Consider the following 22634-nt stretch of genomic DNA (forward strand, 5'->3'; position numbering starts at 1 on the left):
AATATTATGCACGCATCACGTTCCATCCCCCAAAGCCAGGTTACGATAGCAAATCTGAGTCCTGCAGGGTGGGGGTGGGAAAGGAAAGAGGGGAAGCTGCCTTCCGATTGGCCGTCTGCCTCACTGCCCCTCCTCCTCTTCCAGTGGCAGAGCAACCAATCAGAGCTCCATCTCCCTCTCCTGTGAGCAATGGGTCCGCTCCCCCCCCCTGCAGCCAGGGGTGGGGGGAAGATCCCCTGGAGTTGCCCCTCCCCAGCCTGGAAGAGGAGCGGGGACCCTGCTGCAGCCCCTCAGGAGGTGAGGCTGGCAGGCAGGCAGGGGAGCTGAATTGGGGTGGGAGCTGGGGGTGAGGGGGTGGACCCGGGGGGGCAGTACTGGTGGAAGCAGCATTGGGGTCAGGTGGGGGCTGGACAGGTGGAGGGTAAGGACAGAACTGATGGGGGGCTGCAGGGTAGAACTGATTTGGAGACTGGGGCCACAGGACTGATTTGGAGGTTTGGGGGCAGAATTCATTGTTGGGCAGGGGACAGGGAGATGTGGAGGTGAGAACTCCTGCAGCAGGGGCCATACGAAAGAAGTGCCTCAGAGATGAAAAGGTAATAAAATAAGTCTTGATACATAATAATATTTTTAGCTGTTGTTTCTTGATTGGTACAACTTCTGTATTATTTGTTCATCATATAATAAAACAATTCATTTTTGTATTTGGCATCTTGGTGTGAACTTGTGAGTTGACAGAAAATGCACCTCACAGGCTGTACAATAAAGTGCATGACGTGAATGGCCAGGGTGGTAAACAGCTTGGACCGAGGCGATAAGAGGGCGAGATCATTTTGGAGACAAAATAATTAAAAGTTTCAAGGTTTGCCATGGCAGAGAGAAGGTTGGGAACCACTGATCTAGATGTCTTGTCACCTCTTTACACCCCCTTCCTTTGCTGCTTTATTCCTTTCCTTGTCTCTGCCCACTTTGCAGGATTTCCCCCCCGCCCCTGTGGATTCCACAGGGGACCCTGAGTGGGACAATCTCACCTCCTATTTCTGTTCCCTCCCACTCCACAATCCAGGGCTCGTTCCCTTGCGGTGGCCCGGGAGGGCATCGTGGTGCTGCCAGGGTGAGAGTTAGGAGAGCTGCTAAGATAGTGTCCTGGTGACGGCAGGGGTGAGTGCTGGAGCTACAGGGAGACTTCTCCAAGGGGCCAAGGCTGCCTTGTGCAGGAAGCGATCCGTTAATAAGGCACTTCAGCTTCCCCAGTAACTAAGGCTGTGAGATAGCAGGCCGGGCAAATGCAAGTAGACCTTTTTTTTTTTTTTTTTAAATCTTTTTACAGTGCAAATATTTGCGATAAAAAATAATATAAAGTGAGCGTTGTACCCTTTGCATTCTGTGTTGTCACTGAAATCAATGTTTTGAAAATACAGAAAACCATCCCCAAATATCTATAATAAATTTCAATTGGTATTCTATTATTAACAGTGCGATTAAAACTGTGATTAGTTGAGATTATTTTTTTAATCGTCTGACAGCCCTAGTTTTTTAATTTTTATTTTTCATATTATGTTATAATAAAACTTTAGAAAGAAAAGTCCTTTTCTAAAGGAAAATTGAAATGTTTCATGACGAAAATGTCAAAACGGGACATTTTGATGGTGTCAGGACTTTCCCCTTTCTTACTCTGAAACAAAATTTTAGCAAAATCATGTCAGTTTCATGAAGTGTTTTGATTTTGGCAGAACTGCATTTCCTGACAAAACTGTTCGTTCAACCTTTTTCTAACCCGCTCAAGCTGAAAGGCAGCCAGCCTGGCAGAAGTGAAGCTTTAGGATGAATATGGCTTGAGGTCAAGGGCTTGCTGATCATTTTTGCTTTCTGGTTCCAATATTCTAGCACTTGGTGCTGTTCATTTGGTGTTCCTCCCTTGCAGTGTCGGATGTTTAATAACCCCTTGTAACATTTCTCTGGTTGTTACAGGAGGGTTCATAAAACCTTTGTAGGTTTCATAAACCCTGCTGCTGGGCTTGGGGTGTGTTCCGAGTCCCTTTCAATCAGGAACACTTCAGAATAAAGCTTTATTCTGGGAAAAGCTGAATCTCACCTACTGCCAAAGTCCAATCCCCAGCTCACATCACCTCCCTAAACTCTACACACGCACATATTACACATCATACCTCCACACGAACCTTTAGATACAAGCACGCCCTTGTACAAACAACATATGTCACCTCCTTCTGATGCACATGGCTACCTGAATAATACAAATGTTACAGGTTGGTATTCTTTGTGATTTTTATTTGCTCTGTGTGTTTCTTTTTTCAGTGGTTTTATTGCCCCACCCTCCCTTCCACCTGGCCGTATGGCTCCCTCTTCGGCAGAGAGACCAGAGTATTCGAAAGTCACTTTCAGCTCTTGCCTGCTGCAATGGAGTTTAGCATCCATTGTCCCTGTCCTGCTCACAGTTCTCCTGCTCCTTCTCTGCATCTCCTTTAAAAGGTAGGTGCTCTCCCTCCTAAATCTCTCACTCTTGCTCGCTCTCATTATTCATGGTGGAAGGTGCTGGGCAGGGCTGTCAGCCCTGGGGACAAAGGACCAAATTCAGAGTGGAATCTAAGGGCTTGTTGAGGTTAGGAATACTGGCACTGGTATGACTACGCTGATGTAGTTCCATGCTGTAACCCCTTGGTGCTGACACACTGTGCCTGTGCAAAATTGAAGCTAGACAATTTGAGACCGGAAATAAGGTGGATATTAATTACCCCTCACTGTTAAAAATCCCTGGAACAACTTATCAAGGGCTGTGGTGAATTTTCCATCACTTTAAAATCAAGATAAGCTCTCGTTCAAACAGGAATTAATTCAAGGCCTGTGCCATAGAGGAGGTCAGGTTAGAGGATAACAATGGTTCCTAACCTATGAATATGTGAAAATGGGTTTTGCACCAGTGTCTGGTCTATATGCAGAGTTGCACCAATTTCACTGAAGGGTTGTTTTGAAATAGATTTAGTTTAGGTGGTGCAAACTCCTGTGGAGATGCTCTTAAATCCATTTAAACCTGATAGCTTACTTTGGTTACTAACCATTTAAAAAATGTACCAGTTTAAGCATGTCCGTAATACGCTCTAGATCAATTCAGTTAAAGCAGGGCCCTGTTTTAGCATAGACCAGGCATCCCGCACACGTTGATCAGAGAACATAAGCAGGTCAAAGAGCATTTGCATGTAAAGGAGTGTGACTCCCCCTCCTGCACCCCAGCAAAAATTGGGCCATAGCAATGGATGAATCAAAGCGTTAATTTTCTAGCTAGCACAAATATCAGGCCTAGGTGGCGAGCTGGATATTTCTGACGGGTCTTCGTTTATCTGCATGCTAGGCTGCTCACCGCCCTGTCTGATGTGACAGCGCCTCTGGGGGGAGGGGGATGAGGGAGAGAGAGACAGCACCTTGCATTTGTTGATGCCAGTCTCCTTGCCTGATTGAGGATAATACAGATCAGCCTTAATGGGGGTCCCGTAAAGTTTGTGGCAGAGCAAGTAGAGGGAAGGGGATGAAAGGACCATATGAGAGGGACAGAGATGCTTCCCCTTCACTCCAGGGAAGGAAGCAGAGCTGTGGTCAGGCACTGGGCCGGTTTGGAGAGGGTGCAGCTGGTCTCTCAACTACACTGTGTGCCATGGTGCTGTGAGATGTCTCCCCTGGAGGTGCGCTTTGCCAGATTGGCCACTGGGTGGCATCCGCTCACACACATGGCAGGGAAAGAGCATTTGTGTGGCAATTTAACTCTAGCCAATAACGCTCACAGGGCAGAAGGGGAATTCGACTACCCAGGTTTCATGTCGCTTCGAACAGGGGTCCTCAACCTTTTTCTTTCTGCCCCTCCTCCCCCAACAGGATATAAAAACGCCACGGCCCACCTGTGCCACCGCAACTGGTTTTCTGCATATAAAAGCCAGGGCCAGCGTTAAGGGGTAGCAAGCAGGGCAATTGTCCGGGGCCCCCGGCCACAGGGCCCCCGCAAAGCGAAGTTGCTCAGGCTCTGGCTTCAGCCCCAGGTGTCAGGGCTCAGGGCCCCAGGCTTCAGCACCATGCGGTGGGGTTTCAGCTTTCTGCCCTGGGCCCCAACAAGTCCAACACTGGCCCTGCTTGGAGGACCCCCAGAAACCTGTTCGGGCCCCACAGGGGGCCCCGGACCCCTGACTGAGAACCACTGGCTCAGTACATCTCTTGCTGCTAGTATTGTGTTGGACTTCATCTGTATAGCCTCATTGGCAGAGCCAGGTCTTAAAACCAAGTGGTGGTGGGGGGGGCAGAGCGAGGGGTCACTGGTGGTGGGTTGGCGAGCGAGCCCACCCCACGCTCGCTTGGGAGCAGTCGGCTGTTGCGCCCTGGCACACGGGGTTACGGCACCAGCTCCATCATGACAGAGGGGCGGCCGGGGCAAATCTGAGCGCGTGGCATTGTGACAGAGAGTAAGGGGTTATGGAGACACGTGACACTGCACCAGTGTTGCAAAAACGGAGTGGGGAGCCACGCCCAGCCCCCCGGGACAGGAGCTGTTTCCGCCCTGTGTGGAAGTGAGTATCGTATGCCTACTTTTGTCGGCTGCGTCGTGTGCTTGAAAAGGCGCCCCACGTACATCGAAAGGCTGCCAGGGGAGGGAAGGGCCTGGTCACTCTGCCACTGCATATCCTGTGTGCTGCTCCTCCTGACCATGTGCACAGAGGGCTCCGCAAGGGGGAGGGGTGAAGGGGGATTAACGGGCAATGCAACATTTTTCAGATGAGACAAAACCACAAAGGGTTTGGTGCACAGCAAGTCACTGTGTGGCAAGCCAAGATGTGAATCTACAGTGCACCACCTGGCCATGCAGCTCCGTCCTACGTGGATGCTGCTCCGGTGCAGTGAAAGCCCCGGAGTGCAGCTTGGCTTACTGCTCCTGGGAAGCGTTACTGCGCGGCAAGCTGGGAATTCACACCCTGGCTTGCCACACAGGAGCAGCAAAAGACTTACGCACGTGCCTGAACTGAAGCAGGAGACAAGTGCCATTGTCGCGGTCAATATTCAAGTGCTTTGCTGGATTGGGGTCTCCTCCTGAGCCCATTGAAATGAGTGAAAATACTCACGGGGCAGGTCTACGCTGCACTAACAGACCCGTGGCGCTGACGCAGGTCAGCTGACTCGGGCTCACAGAGCTCTAAAATTGCAGTGTAGACATTCAGGCTCTGGGCTCTGAGACCCCACATGGAAGCCATGGCACTCATTACAATGCCTCTCTCTGCCTAAGGTGCCCATCGCCCCGCAGCGTAATTATTCATAGTCTGTGAAAAAAGGAGGAAATGGCTGGACAATACAGAAATACGTGTTAGAAATTGCTGATGGGGAAACCTGTGTTGCGTTCCATCTTAGCTCATCCCCCAGCCAATGCTGGGCCTCCCTCTCCTCTAGTCCATTCCAGTACACCAGACCCTTGCTAGAACGAGCGTTTGTATAGCGCAAATTCGCATATAACACGGTCGCAGCCATGGATCCCAAATTTAATTACTTTAATTGCAATTCATTCTAACGCAGTCCCCGCGTTAACGCGGTACTGTGCATGGATCCCAAATCCCGCATTCTAGCGAGGGTCTGGTGCATTAGGAGTGTCAGGTGACTGGGCTTCCACCCTTTGTCTGGGAAGAGACTGCAGTCATCATCTTGCCATTAGGAATTCCCTGAGCTTCCTTTTAGCGGAGTTTGATCCTGCTACTCCAAGTTACCCACCTAAACAATTCCTCTCTCCGTCCTGGCTGGGGTCAGGAAATATATCCTGGCCCCCTTCTGATATGTGCAGCTGGTGGCTTTGGGCACAGAAAGGTGATGAACATCAGAAAAACTTTCCACGCATTCTCCGGAGGAGCAAAGTGAATCGTTTGTGTCTTTTTCATCTTTGCAGGAAAAAACAAAGTTTTTCCACCAGACCCGTTGGGAGACACGTTGACTCCTCCAAGCTCATCAGAATGGTAAGTTCTGGAGGCCTCTGGAAAAGGTTTTTCCTTAGAACCTCTGCAGCAGGATGATCCTACAGCAATGTTAAGTGGGTGCATTCCTGATACCTTTGCTTTTGCTTCCCTCTTCAACTTGCTGTACCTGGTGCTGGGCGCTCTAGCTTTTAAGCTTTGCTCATGCTTGGTGAGAGAGAGGACAGGATGGGCCAACCCTGGTGTGAACTCTGCCAACGTGAGCTTGTGCAAATCTGCTGGAGACTGGCTCTTTGAGGGCAGGACCTTGAAGGAGGGGAGAAAAGAGTTCAGATTAAGTAGTGGAAATTAGGAACTTTGGGCTCCCTCTGATATTGGGCAAATCACCTCCCCTTTCTGTGCCTCAGTTTCCCAGTTCAGTAATGTCACAGTTATGGAGCTCATTGCACCACTGTCCCCTTTTGGTCTGTTTGAGTGCATCCCCCCAGTGTCAGGCCTCATGCCCTTACTTATCCTGCCATGCAGTTTTGCAGTTAGACCAGGCTCAGAGTACAATCCTTACCCACCAAGTATGCCAACCACTTCTGTGCAGGTCTGACTGGACGCCTGCATTTCTTCCCTTCAGGAGTTTCAGAGGGTAGCTCTGATACTTCCACAAGGGGGAATGAAGCAGCTCAAGTTCACCTGGGAGTAGTTTCTCAGGGAGTTAATCAGTCAGGCAGGGAGGCACTGGGGTATGCTAAAAGGTTAAGGAGCTCAGCTAGATGGGGAACTTCAGAGGAGAAAAGTGGCTGCCAGAGAGACTGCAGGGAGAGGATCCTTTCAACAGACTGATGAGAAGTTGCCAGACAAAACCACCACTCCAAAGAAGGAGAAACAGGGCTGACAGCTGGGGAAGACTGCACAGATGGGAAGTAGCTCTGGGAACAGCAAAGGACTAGATGGACTGGTTCTGGCCATCGTAAACAAGGGGCCTGAGCTGGAGCCCAGTGGAGTGGGCAGGCCTGGGCACACACCGCACAACCCAGCCAGGGACTTTTAGAGAAGAAGCTCCTAAACCCTGATTAGCCCCTACTAGAGCCCTACTCAGTCCCATGGGGGCCCTCGGGAGGTGACAGTGACCGGCGATGCACCACGCTCAATGTCCTTTTAAAACAAGTATGTTTATTCGCAAACGGAACAAAGCATTGCAGAAAGTGACTTCAACACAACAAGCAGCCTGCGTGCCCGCCTAGGCTCATCCATGCTTACGCTTCGCGACGAGCTAAGTTACGATGGGCTTTCCTCTGGTGTTACAGGAGAAGAACAGACCCAATTTACGTTAGTTTAGGAAAGCAAGGGGCTCTTGAGACCCAGCCTCGTCCAGTTTGCCTTCAAGAGAACATATGCCCCAGACTGTGCCCCCCCCTTCTTAGGCACAGTTGCCTTTCTTACCCACCCAAAACACCACCCAACCTGTGTGTGCCCGAGCCCACTTACCATATGGCTCAATGGCCTTTGTGACAGGGCCATGGTGTAAAATCATCTATTTGCCAGTAACTGGTGTTTCCCAGCCAGCCAGGCCATAAGAGTTCCCCCATGATTGTAGCTATGTTGTCTGGCAGTTAAACCAATTCAGTCTTAACAGCTTGCAGTCCAAGGCCCCGTGACCTTGGAGAAGGGTAACGAACCTGTCAGCTCCCTCTGACATACCACCTCCCCACCCTATACTTACAGTACTTTTTGGGGTAAAGATCCAGATGCACCACAGAGCACCCCCCGGTTCATCACAAGTCAAATGAGCAGAACTGCTCTTAATTACCTGCCTGGCTGAGCTTTTGCAAGGAGTAATTATTAAGTACTTCAGGGCAGGGGCTTTCTTTATTTTTGTCTCTTGCATTGAGCACAGCACAATGGTGTGTAATTAATGACTAGACTTTCTTAATATGTGACCATTATTTTCAAACTTGGGTGGTTGGTGTTAGGCGTCAAAACCTGTATTTAGTCACCTAAATAAATGTCCTGACTTTTCATAGGCACTGAACACACTCAATTCCTATTGACTAGGTAAGTTCATGGAGGATAGGTCCATCAATGGCTATTAGCCAGGATGGGCAGGGATGGTGTTCCTAGCCTCTGTTTGCCAGAAGCTGGGAGTGGGCAACAGGGGATGATGACCTGTTCTGTTCATTCCCTCTGGGCACCTGGCACTGGCCACTGTCGGAAGACAGGACACTGGGCTAGATGGACCTTTGGTCTGACCCAGTATGGCCGTTCTTATGACTCTAATTGTTCCACTCTATCTGAAACCATGCCCAGCACTCTGAACTGTTAGTGGTACCAGCGTCACTGCAGAAGGATAAACTGCGGGAGTTGTTCTTAGGTTGTGTCATCCTCTCTGCCTATTTGAAAGGGCTGGCAAAATCTTCCAGGGATCAGTGGAGTGACCTGAGCACTGCCTTTTGTGTCTCTAGGGAGAGTTGCTACAGGAGGAAGAAGAATCCCTGAACTAATAGAAAAATATTTGTTTGTAACTGTCAGTGGTCCTCACCTATCCCAATTGTTGCTGGACGCCCTTGATGTTAGAAGGGACTAAAAAATGGGAGAGGCAGCCCTTCACCTTTGGTTCAGCATCTCATAGCCGGTCATTACAGGTCTGTAATGACTGGAAGTTGTTACCATCTCTTAGCTGGTTGGTAGCCTAGGTGTAGCAGGTCTCCGTGCACTTCCTAGCGGGCAGGTATCCACCATAGTCTGGATACCATGGAGTGTATGGTATATCCATACTACCACCAGCTCCCATATTGGAAGTCTCAGCCCCGAGGCTAAAGACTGAAGGGACCTTCGATTCACACCCTTGTGGTTAGAATAGTCACATTGGGTCATAGTGCGGGAGGCTGGTGCTACTTTGGTCTTTGTTGCATGTGGGGGTTGCACAGGGGACTCTGTCCAATGGTGCCTTTCACCAACACATCAAAAAGAATGGCCCTTGTCTTTGTTAAAGGGAAAACTCCATTGTACCCCTCCCTGACGAGAGAGAAGTCCACGTTCACGCTGAGAGACTACAGCCTGGCTTCACTTCTGGTGTCCTGGAGAACAGGGGGAGAAACAAGTAGTAACTCACTATGAGCAGCCTGGTTAAACACAATCCTTGCAAACAGGCTGGCTGTGGATTGAAAAGAACCAAGAGAGTGGAGGATTGGAGAGAGAGTGAATGATACTAATTAATCTCATCAGAGGATCTTGCAGCCCTTTGCAAGCATGAATTAACCCTCACTGCTCCAGGGTGAGACAGAGAAGTTCTATTCTCGTGGTTATCCCCATTTGTAAAATGAGACACAGAGATTAAGTGACTTGCCCCTCATCACCCAGCAAGTCTGTGACTGAACTGCGAACTGAATCCTCCCTCTCTGAATTCCCGGTCCCGTGCCTTGGCCAAAACTACCAAGTCTCTGGGAGCTGCAGGGGCTTAGCACCTCTGTAAGTCAGGCCACTTTTATTTAGGGGCCTATGTGTAGGTTTAGGAGCCCAGTGTTAAGCAATGAGTTAGAAAATGTCAGCCTACATTACATCTTCAGAGTGCTATACAAGCACTGTATATGTGCCCTGAGTATTACTAACAAACCATCGCATAGGTACATATTGCAAAAGCCCATTCTACACACCAATGGGAGACTGCTCCCCCAGTCAAGACCCCTCCCTAATAAACATCCTTTCCCCCTATCATCTGATGGGGAATTGATTAGTGATGCTAATGATCACCTAGCAATACTGGGTGGAATGTGTAAGCCCATGTGGTGGGAATCTGTAATGCCACTTCTGTACTAGTGCTGTGTACAAAATATCAAGACTCTGGTGTCTTGTGCTATGACAGCCCTCTAGTGTCGGAAAATGGAAGAAAAGGAGGACTTGTGGCACCTTAGAGACTAACCAATTTATTTGAGCATAAGCTTTCGTGAGCTCACTTCATCGGATGCATACTGTGGATGAAGTGAGCTGTAGCTCACGAAAGCTTATGCTCAAATAAATTGGTTAGTCTCTAAGGTGCCACAAGTCCTCCTTTTCTTTTTGCGAATACAGACTAACACGGCTGTTACTCTGAAACCTGGGAAAATGGAAGGTTCTCCGCCTTTTAGGAGAGGTTACAAACCTCAGAGTTACAAACTGACTAGTCAACCACACACCTCATTTGGAATCGTAAGTACGCAATGAGGCAGCAACAGAGACAAACAAACAAAAAAAAGCAAATACAGGACAGTACTGTGTTAAACCTAAACTACTAACAAGATAAAGGGAAAGCAACATTTTTCTTCTGCGTAGTCAAAGTTTCAAAGCTGTATTAAGTCAATGTTCAGTTGTAAACTTTTGAAAGAACAACCATGACGTTCTGTTCAGAGTTACGAAGGTTTCAGAGTTACGAGCAACCTCCCTTCCCAAGGTGTTCGGAACTCTGAGGCGCTACTGTATAAAAGCGGTGTTTGAGGTAACGGGTCAATGTTTCTATACCAATTTGAAACACTGAGTTTTACTTAAATGCTAAAGACGATTAATTTAAATAAATGTTTGGATGGAGCAGAGACAAGATAAGTAAACAGGAATACGGCCAGTTCTGGCATCCTGCAATAGAGCCCTTTTTTTTTTTTTTAAACCATTGAAAATCATGCACACATGAATGGCAGCAAAGCTGGTGAAAGCACGAAGGTTCTGTATTTGTGAGCCAAAGATCTAGGGCAAATCTCTAACCAGGAGTTGCTGGGAGCAGTGTTGCTATGTGGAGAGACAGGCATTGGCTACTCGTTGCTTGTAGCCTCTGGATTTTCTGAGGTCAAGTCCAGGAAAGGAGAGCAGACTAGAAAGGACTTTGTTTCTAAATGTGCTCCTGTGACGATGTGACGCAGCAGGGAGGGGGGAGTGTTGACCTGGGAATCAGAGTAACAGCCGTGTTAGTCTGTATTCGCAAAAAGAAAAGGAGTACTTGTGGCACCTTAGAGACTAACCAATTTATCTGAGCATGAGCTTTCGTGACGAAAGCTCATGCTCAAATAAATTGGTTAGTCTCTAAGGTGCCACAAGTACTCCTTTTCTTTTTGACCTGGGAATGTGTCCTGGGGATGGGAGACCTGAGAGCCTGTAACCTGAACCGGGAGGGGGAGGTGGAGGTAACACCTCTGCCTGGGAATGTGGACAGAGGCTGCAGCAGGGAACCTACTGGATGGGTTTAGCTTCAGTTTGAGGCTGGGTGGAGGAACGCAGGGAACCCCAGGGCTGGGGTCTAAGCTCCCTGCTCTCCCAGAAGGACTTGACTGAGGGGTCCTGGGTGCACCCACAAGCTCTGTTTTGGACTGTGTTCCTGTTGTCCAATAAACCTTCTGTTTTACTGGCTGGCTGAGAGTCTCAGTGAATCCCAGGAAGAGGGGTGCAGGGCCTGGACTCCCCCACACTCCGTGACAGCTCCTTTTTTCAGGTTCACTGTAGCCAGTTATGTTGGTTCCTCTGGCACTACCAAGGGGGGAGAGCCCAGGGTGGTAAGAAGATGCCCGCAATCCCTGTTCTGGTAGGAAAGCCTGCAGATGCCTAGCACAACTCCAGAAGTGGTTGGTCGATCTATCTGCTGTGCTCATTACCATATACTGTGTAATCAAAACCACCCTGCAGCTAATCCCCATGCTAAGTAGAATTCCCTAAGGGGGAGAAAATAATCTCCCATTATTGGACCTCTCCTGGGGCCTGAAGCAAAGTTACAGAAGTCAACAGGAGATTTTCAGGCCAGCTCTGGTCAGGCTGGCCTGCTGCTGGCTGTGCCATTGCCATGGCAGCAGGTGAGCGGCAAACACCACTGATTTGGTCGACTTAATGTACCCTCACTACACACATCACCTCGTGCATCATTTGAAAGCTTATTATGTCTACTTTTAAGATAAGATATGATGTGGAGCTGTCACATGGTCCCGTTACCATAGAAACAGAGAGAAACGATTTCATCAACGCATTAAAATAACCGCTTTGAAATATTTGCATCCATTTCTGTTAGTTTAAGGACTGTGTATTATTTCAGGACATAAAATTGGATTTCTTTGTGACCTCAAAGCATCACCACAACAAGCTACAGCATCAAACAAAATCTAATAATAAATTTGTACAGGTATTATTGAAATGTCATATCGCTGGTGAGATTTCTGGGCAACGTCATAGAATATCAGGGTTGGAAGGGACCTCAGGAGGTCATCTAGTCCAACATCATCATCACATCTTGTTCATCACTATGATCTCAGTCAAGAGTGCATGGGTTTCCACAGTCTTCGTTGCCTTGACATGTAAACCGCTCTCTGCAGGGGTGATTATTCTCACTGAGGACTCAACTGATTGTGCATTGTGCAGTGCAGTCTCCTGGTACTGGCACAAATAAGATCTTAGATGTCACTGGGCCCTTGAAGAATACAGGAAGTAGTTCATCATCTGAATTTTTCCATCCATGGTGATCTAATAACTGGCTTTACCTATGCATGAAGACATCCGCATCTTTGTTTGCCACAAATGCTCTTTTGACATGCTCTTCAAAACTGTCCTCTCGCAGTGGGAGTTTGGCCAGCAGCTTGTCCTTTTGTGATGGACAGACTGAGGTGCAAGCAATTCAGGTCTCTGTGAAGCTCCTTTTCTTTCTCACTCTGGTCATACAGTCCTGCTACCAACTTCATTGCTGCAGAAATTGTGTTTTGTCCATCACTCTTTTCCAACCCGGCAAGATCTCTGAAGGGATAAGCTCCCTTTGTTTTGAAAACATTAAACACAGATTTCCCCCACACCCCCGGTAACAAATAGGGATGACACAGCTCACAATCCTGTTTAATGCGTGTACAGCAGGAAGTTGGGAGTGTGTGCAGCACAAATTGGCCGTACAGGTATGAAGCGAGGCGTGTCAGTTGTGCCGGTAATTGTGCCTACTTCCAGAAATTAAACACAGATAACATGTGCATTGAAAACATGGCACAGCAAGGACCAAAACATCTGTATCAGGTGGCCTAATTATTATGGTTCCTTTTGACACTAGGAGACCCCAAAGCCATATTGACACATGTGGAAGCATCCTTGTGTCTGCTTCCTCTTGAGTACCGTACAAGCCTTGGGTTCCTTCAGCACCTCTCCTGGTGATGGACTTTGTTACTTCGCTGTTGGAAAAGCCTCCAGCAAGGAGGAATGTTTGTGCTGGGCGTGCTCCTACACTCTCAGGTGCATTTTGAAGAACCATATATTGACAGAGGAATTTTTATAAATGACTTTAAACTTGGCATCCAGCAAGCAAACCTTTTCTATGGAGGCATAGGGCATCCCCCAATCACCTGGTATTTCCTGAATCCAACAGTTTATCCTGTCCAGCTCTGTCCTTTTGTTGTTTTCATGCAGTTGCTGTTGTCCTAACTGTCAGACTTCGATTACAGAATTATCTATGTTAAATTCTTTTAAGACACACCTCAAGTACTCAACAGCCAATTCATCGAACGTGTGGAATTTGTCTCGAGCTGTCATTTTTGTGACAGCTGTGGCATCTCTGTGGCTTTCTTTGTTGCATGCCCTTAGCTCATGAATGCTTTCATCTTGAGCATCCAGTTGATGCCCTAATTCAGCTTTGTTTGTCCTTCTCATTGTTCCATCAGCATCAATATCAGTCACCCCATAGGATCTGTGCCTAAGAACAGATACTATTGAAACATCATCTCTTGCTAAGGACAGGACTCAGCAAAAAAAATAATTTCTGGACTGATAGCTGCTGTGATTGTCCATCCCTTGCCCAAGAAAACCAAATTTAATTCTGGCATATCAGCAAAAGTTTTTTTTATGCCAGAGTTCTTGACTGAGCTGAAGAAGTTCCATGTCCCATCAGAATCAAGTGCATCTCTCAGAGATCTCTCCACTTGTTCTTCACCAGCATCTGCTATTTTCGGTGCTGACTCCTCCTGTACATCTGATATTACATGCATTCCAGCAGATATGCTGATGGTACTTCTGGGTGTGATTCAGGATCACATGGGTTTTTCATATTGATTACATGGTTGATGATAAGAGCTGTAACATGCTCTTCACCCCTCTTCAGGGCAGAGGCAAGGAGCTGTTTGTGGACTTTGTCTTCACTACTTTTTGTTAAGCCACTTGTTTCTCTCATAGCTTTTGCATATTCCTAACATAAAGCTGTGTATTGTCCTCTCCAACACTAATACTGACTTGTGCATGAGAGTCACTGAATTAAAAAGCTAGTTTCTAGAATATTTCAAAGGCTAGTACTGCATGCATAGGTAATTTGAAAAATTAAAACCTTCTGCCAGGCAGACTAGACGCTGCATTGTATGTGGTTATGTCTACACTGCGCACCTTACAACGGCACGGCTGTGCCTCTGCAACTGTGCCATCGTAAGGCGCGCCATGTCACGGAGCTTTCTCTCCGGCAGAGAGCTTTCCCGGCAACAAAATAAAACCACCTCCAACGAGGGGCGGTAGGTTCATCAACAGGAGCGCAGCCCACGCTGCTGAAGTGCTGTCCACACTGGCACTTTTCGTTGCTCAAACTTTTGTGGTTCTGGGGGCAGTGTGTGTTTTTTCACACCCCCGCGCAACAAAAGTTTTAACAATGAAAGTGCCAGTGTAGACTTGTATGTACAAAAGCTTATACATGGAAAAGTATTGCATTAGGAGTTCACATACTGAAAGAAACAAAGCTTGCCTATGCAAAACCAATAAACATCTTTTCATCCATTGTCATTAGGTAGTTTTGATGAGTAAATCCCACCTTTAAGGTGTTGAAGTTAACTCAAACAGTACACACGGTAGTCATGGCCCAGTTGCAGTGTTTCTGGAGCTGTGCAGAAACTTTCTTATTGTGGATCCCATCCTTTTACCTCCCCTTTAGCACCACTTGACAGCTCAACTCCGTACCTCACCTAAACCTATATAAAATAAGCTTACAAATGATATCTAATGTGGGGGGGAGATGTAAGGAGGGCTTTTTGGGAATTGCTATACGCCTTCAGTTCTTGGAGCCATCTTTGCATGGCCACGGGTTCAGCGCTTTCTTTAGGGGCGATGGGATGCAGAGTTGGGCTGCTGGATAGGTGCAGGGTTCGGTCTTCACCTGCCACTGGGGGAAGAGTGTCCAGCGCTTTGAAGAACAGAGCACTGTGGTGGGAAAGGCCTTAGTGATACAAGATCTGAAATGCCATCTTGGGGCAATCTCTGACCCAACAGGCCTTGCTGGAGAGGCAACCCCTAGAATTCTCCCCGCCCCCCCCCCCATGCAGACACTCTCTGGACCTGCAGGGGTAAAGGGCAAGGAAGCTGGGTGTAACTACCCAGCACAGGATCATGCCAGGATGCATTGTGTCAGGGAATTCAATGTGACGTGGGAGTTGCAGTAACTGCAAACGGTCAGGACTCTGGTTTCTCGCATGCGAGACGTGTGCTAATATCTTCTGCCTACGGGTGGCAGCAGGCACCTATGCATTCTCGCCTCGGCTGCACTGAACGGTAGGCTCCTTACTGTGTAAGGCTACTGACTCTGTGATCAAGATTAGGCTCTCTGATCTCTACAACCAGAGGTGGCCGGGCAGCCATATCTGAGCCTGGCTGGAGTACTGTGGTGGGAATCTCCAGGGAATGCATGAATGCTTCAGTGCCGGTTCTATACTGGCAATGCCCAGGGCTAGCCCAAGGCTCGTAGCACTCTGCTGGGGAGAAGGATGTGGCTGGCCCTTGTCTATTCATCCAGCCCCATCCTCTGCTCCTGCTGCTATTCCTGTCAGGAACCATGGCTACAGACACTGCGGTCCTCACTGGGGATTGAACCCAGAACTTTCAGCATCAAAAGCACATGACTCCGCCCCTGGAGCTAACAGAGCTCCTATGGCTGTGAGCATGTAGCAGGCTAATACAGCCCGGGGGGGGGCAGATGCTAGAAGGCGACATGATCACGCTCGCTAAGTCAGAGTATTGCACTGAGATAGCAGAGCCTCCTACTAGCTGCTTCTCTGTCTAGTGGTGCCCACGCTGGTAGGTCTCCAGAGCCCTGATCATAGGCATTGTGCGTGGGGCACAATGGGGCTCCTGTCTGTCAATTGTTGCTGTCCCATTGTTGCTGTCAGCTCCCAGGTGGTAGGAGCAGAGAGACCCTTTCACAGGTGCCCATCAGTCATTGTGGGGATTGCTGCAGGGTCCAAGCAGGCAGCTCTGAACCTTTCCCAGTCTGGGAGCCTTCCTCCTATTCAGCAATATGGGAAAGTCAGAATGGTCATAGACCCTGACACCTGGTCATGACCCCCAGGTTGACAACCCCTGATCTAAGAGATCTCTCTTTGCTGAGAGTGGGGGAGGCTGGAGGACTGTTGCTTGCGATGAGAATGCAGGACAGGATCCTAAGAGTTAACCTCTGCTGCAGTCTGCTCTCCCCAGCCTGCCAGCCCACCCATGTGTTCACAGCTCCCCGATTGTGGCTGTGTTCTCCAGACAGCCTTCCTTTATATGTAGCCCCTCAAACACAAGTGAAAAGGTGTGTGTGGGTGGGAGCAGGAGGTCAGTGACCACAGCTGGCCCTTGGGCACCTCTGTGCGTGTAACCTCTTCTCTGCTGGGTCACTCGCTCGAGCCAGGCAGAGTAGCGCAACCTTGCTGTGTGAAAGTGGACCTGCAAAGCAGACCACAGTGCTTGCTCCAGTTCCCAGGTCTGTATCTAGGCGGCCTCATCATAGCTTGCCTCTGCTTGCCTTGTACATCTGGAGGGTCACCTCAATGTTCCCCTCTCTCTGCTGGAAGATCTTAGCAAGATCTTCGGAGGACCTGACTAATGAGGTCCCATGTGGCTGCTGTAATCTGAGCTGCTGCCCTGCCTGCTCCCAGGGAAGAGGGATGGGGATGCTGGTTCTTAGACAAGCTTCAACTTCCACTCCCCTTCAGCTGGGAGCCACATGTAAGTTTGGGGGCTTTTAACCCCTTTATGTGCAGCTTCAAGGGAACTACAGTGACAGCAGTGGGTTGGAGTTGCCCACTCGCTGTGCTAGGGGATCCTCTGCCTTGAGGCCAGGTACAGATGAGTTTAGCACTGGTCAGAGCCCTCGTTTCCAGGCAACTCCTGGGCTAGGCCTATTCTTATCACCGTGTTAATGACACCACCCCCACCATCCCACTCTGGAAGGGCTCCCGCCAGCACCAACCCAGGTTCAGCTGTAGTGGTAGGGATACTCTGTGTCTCCCGGCAGTGTAGACACAACCTCAGAGACTGCATCAAGGTGGGGGAGAGGGGAAAGGAAGAGTTTGAAGGGCCAAAAAAGATGCAAGGTGTCCAAAGGGGTTATAAGTAGGAGTAATGGGGAAAAAATGGGAGGCTGCATGGCATAGGACACCTGGGTTCTATTCCCAGCTCAGCCACTGCCTTCCTGTGTGACCCTGGGCAAATTACATCCCTTCTCTCCTTCCCCTCCAACCCTCTGTCTGTTAGGTTGTGAGTTCTTCAAGGGACTGTCTTGCAATGTGTAGGTGCAATGCCTAGAGCAATGGGGCCCTGATCTAGACTCAGCTTTAATAATAAGGGAAATTTATGCTGATTACCAGTGGCTTTTGGAATAATCCCCCAAGGAAAACAATGTTGGAGCCCTTGTGTAGATGGGGCCCACCAGCTGCTACCATTTTAAACACCATGTCAACTCACCTGGCTCAGAGCAGGTCTAATTAACACAGTCCCCTACCCTCCCACCCTCACTTCAGGCCACCTTCACCCATCACAAAGAAGTAGGGATACTGTAGGTCTGGGTTTTCCTTGATGTCATTTCTTCTTTGAGGCTTCATCCTCTGTCCGGGTGGATTTTTCAAATAACAGGAAACGTCTGGGATTTTTGCAGAGGAGATGCTGGTTCGCTTCCTGATTGGTCTGTCCCCTGCATCTGCACCTGTTTGGTCCATTGCCCAGCAGCCACAGCTGCTGGATCCCTCTTGCCCACCCAGGCCCCGGCTCCCAGCCCGGCGGGGAGGCACTGTCTGATGTCTGGCACTGCATCCTGGGCTTGCACCAGCCGCCCTACCACTTACGGAGCAACACTGCCCCCCACCTCCAGTTAGTACTCCCTGCTGCAGGTGTCCCCGCCCCCGGTCTCCCCTCCTGTCCCCTCCCTGCCCCTCCCGCAGTACCCTCTTTTTGGGAACCTGAGCTATAGTAACCCTACAAAGAAGCAGAAACTGGGGGGCAACAGCCCCATCATGTTGGAGACAGGGGACTTACCTCTGTGCTGTGTGATGCTCCAGAAAGGATCTAATCTCTGTGTGTTTACACTGTGCCCATCTCCAGGGTATGTTGGCACCTGTTCGGTTTTTGTGTAAAACCGGTCCTGTCAGGTCTGAAAAAAGAAAGATCTGGCTAGAGATTAAGGCTCCATTTCAGCAAAACACTTCACCAAGTTCCTGCTTGCTTTGCTGAACCAGGCCCCCTGGGAGGGCCAATAGGGCCACTGTCAAACTTCTGTTTCTCTCTGCAGACTCGGCTAGGAGACCGATCAGCCAGCAGTCCTGCAGGGAAACAACCAAAGGCTGAAACAACTGTGCAGGAAGGTAGGACAATGAGATGGTTTGCGTTGTAACAACACCAGGTATTAACTGATCACAGTTCCTGCCTGCCCTGTGCTGCAACAGTGATTTGGGTCCATTCCCAGCACCTCCTGGGTCCAGTCTGAAGTTCTAAATCTCTATGGATACATAACATAGTTCGATACATGTCACAGCAGGGGGGTCTGGGGGGGCCTTGTGGATCAGTTCCATTCCATTGGGGGAACTCACACAATGCCTGGGGTGGTTGCCTGATGCCTAGCTCATTTAGGTGCTGCCAATCCTTTGCTTTTGGGAGCATGATACGGTTTGCAAACTCTACGAATTCCTGGGCAAGGTTAATGTATTGCTGTGAGCTAATCAGCCCTGCCTGCCACACCTGTGGGTGTTAGGCCAGAGGGGTGGGGCTAAAAATGGGAAAGATGCTCAGAAGGGGGCTGGCTGGGAAGTTGCTCAGAGCAACAGACCTGTGGAGAGAGAAGCTGGGCAGGAATCCAGAGCTGACTAAATCTGATTCCTGATCAAGTCCCCCTGGAGGGGTTGTAGGCCCTGACAAGGAACCATTCGGATGTACCTGGGACCGGCTGATGAATTTTAAGATGAGCCATGTAGAGGAGACAGGAGGACAGAGAGCTAAACCCAGAGGGCAGATGGATGAATAACCCGAGGAACTGCGGACTTAAGCCAAGTTTACAGGCAAAGACTCCTTTGTTTAGTGACTTTGGTCTCTGCTACCCTGGAAGGGAATTGAGCTTGTGTAATGACTGGCTAGAAGGCTGCGCTACGTAAGCCACCAGAGCGGGCTAGAAACACAGTTGGGGAAGCTGAGGCAGGGAGCCCGCGGCACCATGTCTCACCACCAGGAGGCATCGATTCAGTCACAGGGAGTCTTTCACAAATTAAAGGAAAACCAGTCTCTAGGGCAGTGGTTCCCAAACTTGTTCTGCCGCTTGTTCAGGGAAAGCCCCTGGCGGGCCGGGCCGGTTTGTTTACTGCCGTGTCTGCAGGTTCTGCCGATCGCGGCTCCCAGTGGCCAACAGGAGCTGCTGGAAGTGGCGCGGGCCAAGGGACGTATTGGCCGCCACTTCCAGCAGCTCCCATGGGCCTGGAGCAGTGAACCGCGGCCAGTGGGAGCCGCGACTGGCCGAACCAGCGGACGCGGCAGGTAAACAAACCGGCCTGGCCCGCCAGGGACTTTCCCTGCACAAACAGTGGAACGAGTTTGGGAACCACTGGTCTAGTGCATTGTGATAGGTCAGTGGCTGCATACGGTGGGGCAAGCTCGTTCTGGACGCAGCCCTGCTTAAACCCTACATGGCGCTTGGGCCTGCCTACAGGGTCCCTCTGCACGAGGGCGGAATCCCATTAGCAGCACAGATCTGTGTGGTGTCCATTTTATTTTATTTCCATTTCATTGCTGCTTAAGGATGTTCAACCTGCCTGTGTAGGATGATGGGCAAAGCTTGCCGTTGTTCTCCCAAGCTAAGCGGGGCTGGGACTGGTCAGTACGTGGATGAGAGGTTTCTCTTTCCCAGCAGATACAATGTGAAGTTGCCTAACCCGGCTGAAACAATCCCACACCCTGGTGTTGTTTGGATCAGTTTATTCCCGGCTGACATGAAAGCCAGATCGAATCGTTAATGGTTCACATGAGCGAGCCTTTTATCCCAAGCGCTGCCTGGCAAACAGTAATCAGGCCATCGCTAGGTATCTGCTCCACGACTCTGAGCTGGGCCAGCAGAGCAGGATTTATTGTGTGTGTGTATTGCTTGGCAAGCACCTGTCCCCTTGTCTGGCTAATCTTGTGTAATCCCTTTATAAAGGCACTATAAACATTTGGCTTCCTCGGGGCTTTGTTTGCATTTCAGTGTAATTAGGATTTCCTCCATATGAACTTGGAAGGGGCGAGGGAGAGGGAAGGGGGAGAGACTCCTTTGATGGCAGCAATCCTCTGGCCTTTGAAGATGCTGCTTGGACCTGGCATGTGAGCGCTGCCTGTTTCTGCTGGAGCCGGAAGATGCTCCTATGAGGGAAGTGAGAAATGAGAGCCCCATGCATCCTCTCTCTAGGGTTGCCAACTTTCCAATCACACAAAACCAAACATCTTTGCCTGCCCCTTCTCTGAGGCCACGCTCCCACTCACTCCATCCCCCTTCCTCTGTCCTGCTCTCCCTCACGCTCACTCACTTGCTTGTTTTCACCAGGCTGGGGCAGGGGCTTGGGATGCGGGGGCGGGGGAGGTGATGGCTCCAGCTGGGGGTGCGGGCTCCAGGGTGGGGCCAGAAATGAGGGGTTCAGAGTGCAGGAGAGGGCTCTGGGTTGGGGCAGGGGGTTGGGGAGGGCACCTGCTGGGAGTATAGGCTCTGGAATAGGGCCAGGGATGAGGGGATTGGGGTGCAGGAGGGGGCTCTGGGCTGGGGCTGGGGGTTTCAGAATGTGGGAGGAGGATCCCGGCTGCAGCAAGGATTGGCATGTGGGAGGGAGTACGGGCTCTGGGCTGGGGGTGTGGGCTCCTGGGTGGGGCCAGAAATGAGGGGTTCAGAGTGCAGGAGAGGGCTCTGGGCTGGGGCAGGGGGTTGGGGAGGGCACCTGCTGGGAGTATAGGCTCTGGAATAGGGCCAGGGATGAGGGGATTGGGGTGCAGGAGGGGGCTCTGGGCTGGGGCTGGGGGTTTCAGAATGTGGGAGGAGGATCCCGGCTGCAGCAAGGATTGGCATGTGGGAGGGAGTACGGGCTCTGGGCTGGGGGTGTGGGCTCCTGGGTGGGGCCAGAAATGAGGGGTTCAGGGTGCGGGGCTCCGGGCTGAGGTAGGGGGGTCCGGGCTGAGGTAGGGAGGTTGGGGTGCGGGAGGAGGTACAGGCTCTGGGCTGGGGGTGCGGGCTCTGGGGTAGGGACAGGGATGAGCATGTGCTCAGGAAAGGGCTGTCCGTGGTACCGGATCCCTCCCCCTCAGAGTCTCCAGAGTTGAGGCCGCGGCAGCAAGGAGAATGCCTTGCCTCAGAGGAGCAGGGAAAGCCTGGTGTGTGTCACACCCCAGCTGGCAGGGGAGGGCAGAGCCACCCAGAGCAGCAGTGCCCCCAGTCTCTCTTGTTCTACCCTAAAACACCAAGTTTCCTTGCATTGAGGCAGGTGTCCTGCGGCAACTCCCTGTGCAGCCCCTCTGTGTGCCCTGATTTGGGCCCTGCTCCTTTCTCCTGCCCTGCTCCTTTCTCCCACCCGGCTTCCCCAGCCCAGGGCTTGCTGGGTGCCCCACAAGGGGGCACTAAACCAGCCCACGACTCATCCTTGCCCTGCCTGGCACTGGATGGACCCTCAGCGTTTTCATTTCACTTGGGCTTGTTGCTCTGCTCCCCGACGGCATGGGGACTGTTGAATCTCGCACCCACCACTGCGGTCTGTAGGTGCTCAGAGTAAAGAGACACCCCCACCATTCCCAGTCTGGCCCATCTCCGCTGCTGCTCCTCTGGCAGGGCTGGGTGTTTAAGGGTCAGGCTAGATGGGGAGCAGGGGAAGATGCCAGGCCTCCATGTATTCTTCTGTAGCGAGGAAGCACTTGCAAATAAGTGCATCTTCCACCATCTCCATCCCAGTCCTAACGGGTTGCATTAGGGATGGAGGAGGCTGGTGCAGGAGCAGCAAGAGGGAGAGGCCAGGTCTGTGAGGCTGGGGTGACTCCAGGGAGGCTTTAAAAACAAGCCCGCTGAATATCGCTTCATAACACGGTCTCCATGCTAGTGGCCCCAGTGCACAAAGGTGCCTGGTTCAAGCCAGGGGCGTCTCCGTGCTGCCTAGCATACAGATCCTCTCACTGGCAGGACTTCCTCTTCCTGGTCCTGAACGCCAGAGCAAAGCAGCTGGGAGCGAAGCGGAGGGAAAGCCTGGGAGAGGGGACTGGTGGCCGACTGTAGGTCACAGTCAGTTGCCCAAATGTGCATTTTAATATTGCTTCTAAATCAAGCTCAGCCAAATGAGAGAGACGTCCCCTCCACAGGAGCACAAGAGAGGGGCTCCCTTCTCCAAACCTCTGGCAAAGTGTATGGCTGCAGCAAGGGGAAACGTGCTCTCCTGTTGCTGAAACAATTGCTCCCTGCTGGTCAATAGCTGTGTCTCTAATCAGAGCACTCTGCATGTC

The 22634-nt window shown here is 50.5% G+C and overlaps 1 protein-coding gene across 1 annotated transcript in view; it reads left to right on the forward strand.

The window, feature by feature from the left end:
- Nucleotides 1-22634, forward strand: part of LOC125634734 (uncharacterized) — a 59790-nt gene that overhangs the window by 8515 nt on the left and 28641 nt on the right. Inside the window, exons 2-4 of the mRNA XM_048845841.2 lie at nt 2317-2490; nt 5927-5993; nt 18436-18508. Of these exons, the coding sequence (XP_048701798.2) occupies nt 2354-2490; nt 5927-5993; nt 18436-18508 (277 nt within the window). The 5' untranslated portion in view covers nt 2317-2353. The remainder of the gene's footprint in view (nt 1-2316; nt 2491-5926; nt 5994-18435; nt 18509-22634) is intronic.

This window comes from Caretta caretta, chromosome 3, assembly GCF_965140235.1.
Source record: "Caretta caretta isolate rCarCar2 chromosome 3, rCarCar1.hap1, whole genome shotgun sequence".
Taxonomy (NCBI): Eukaryota; Metazoa; Chordata; order Testudines; family Cheloniidae; genus Caretta; species Caretta caretta.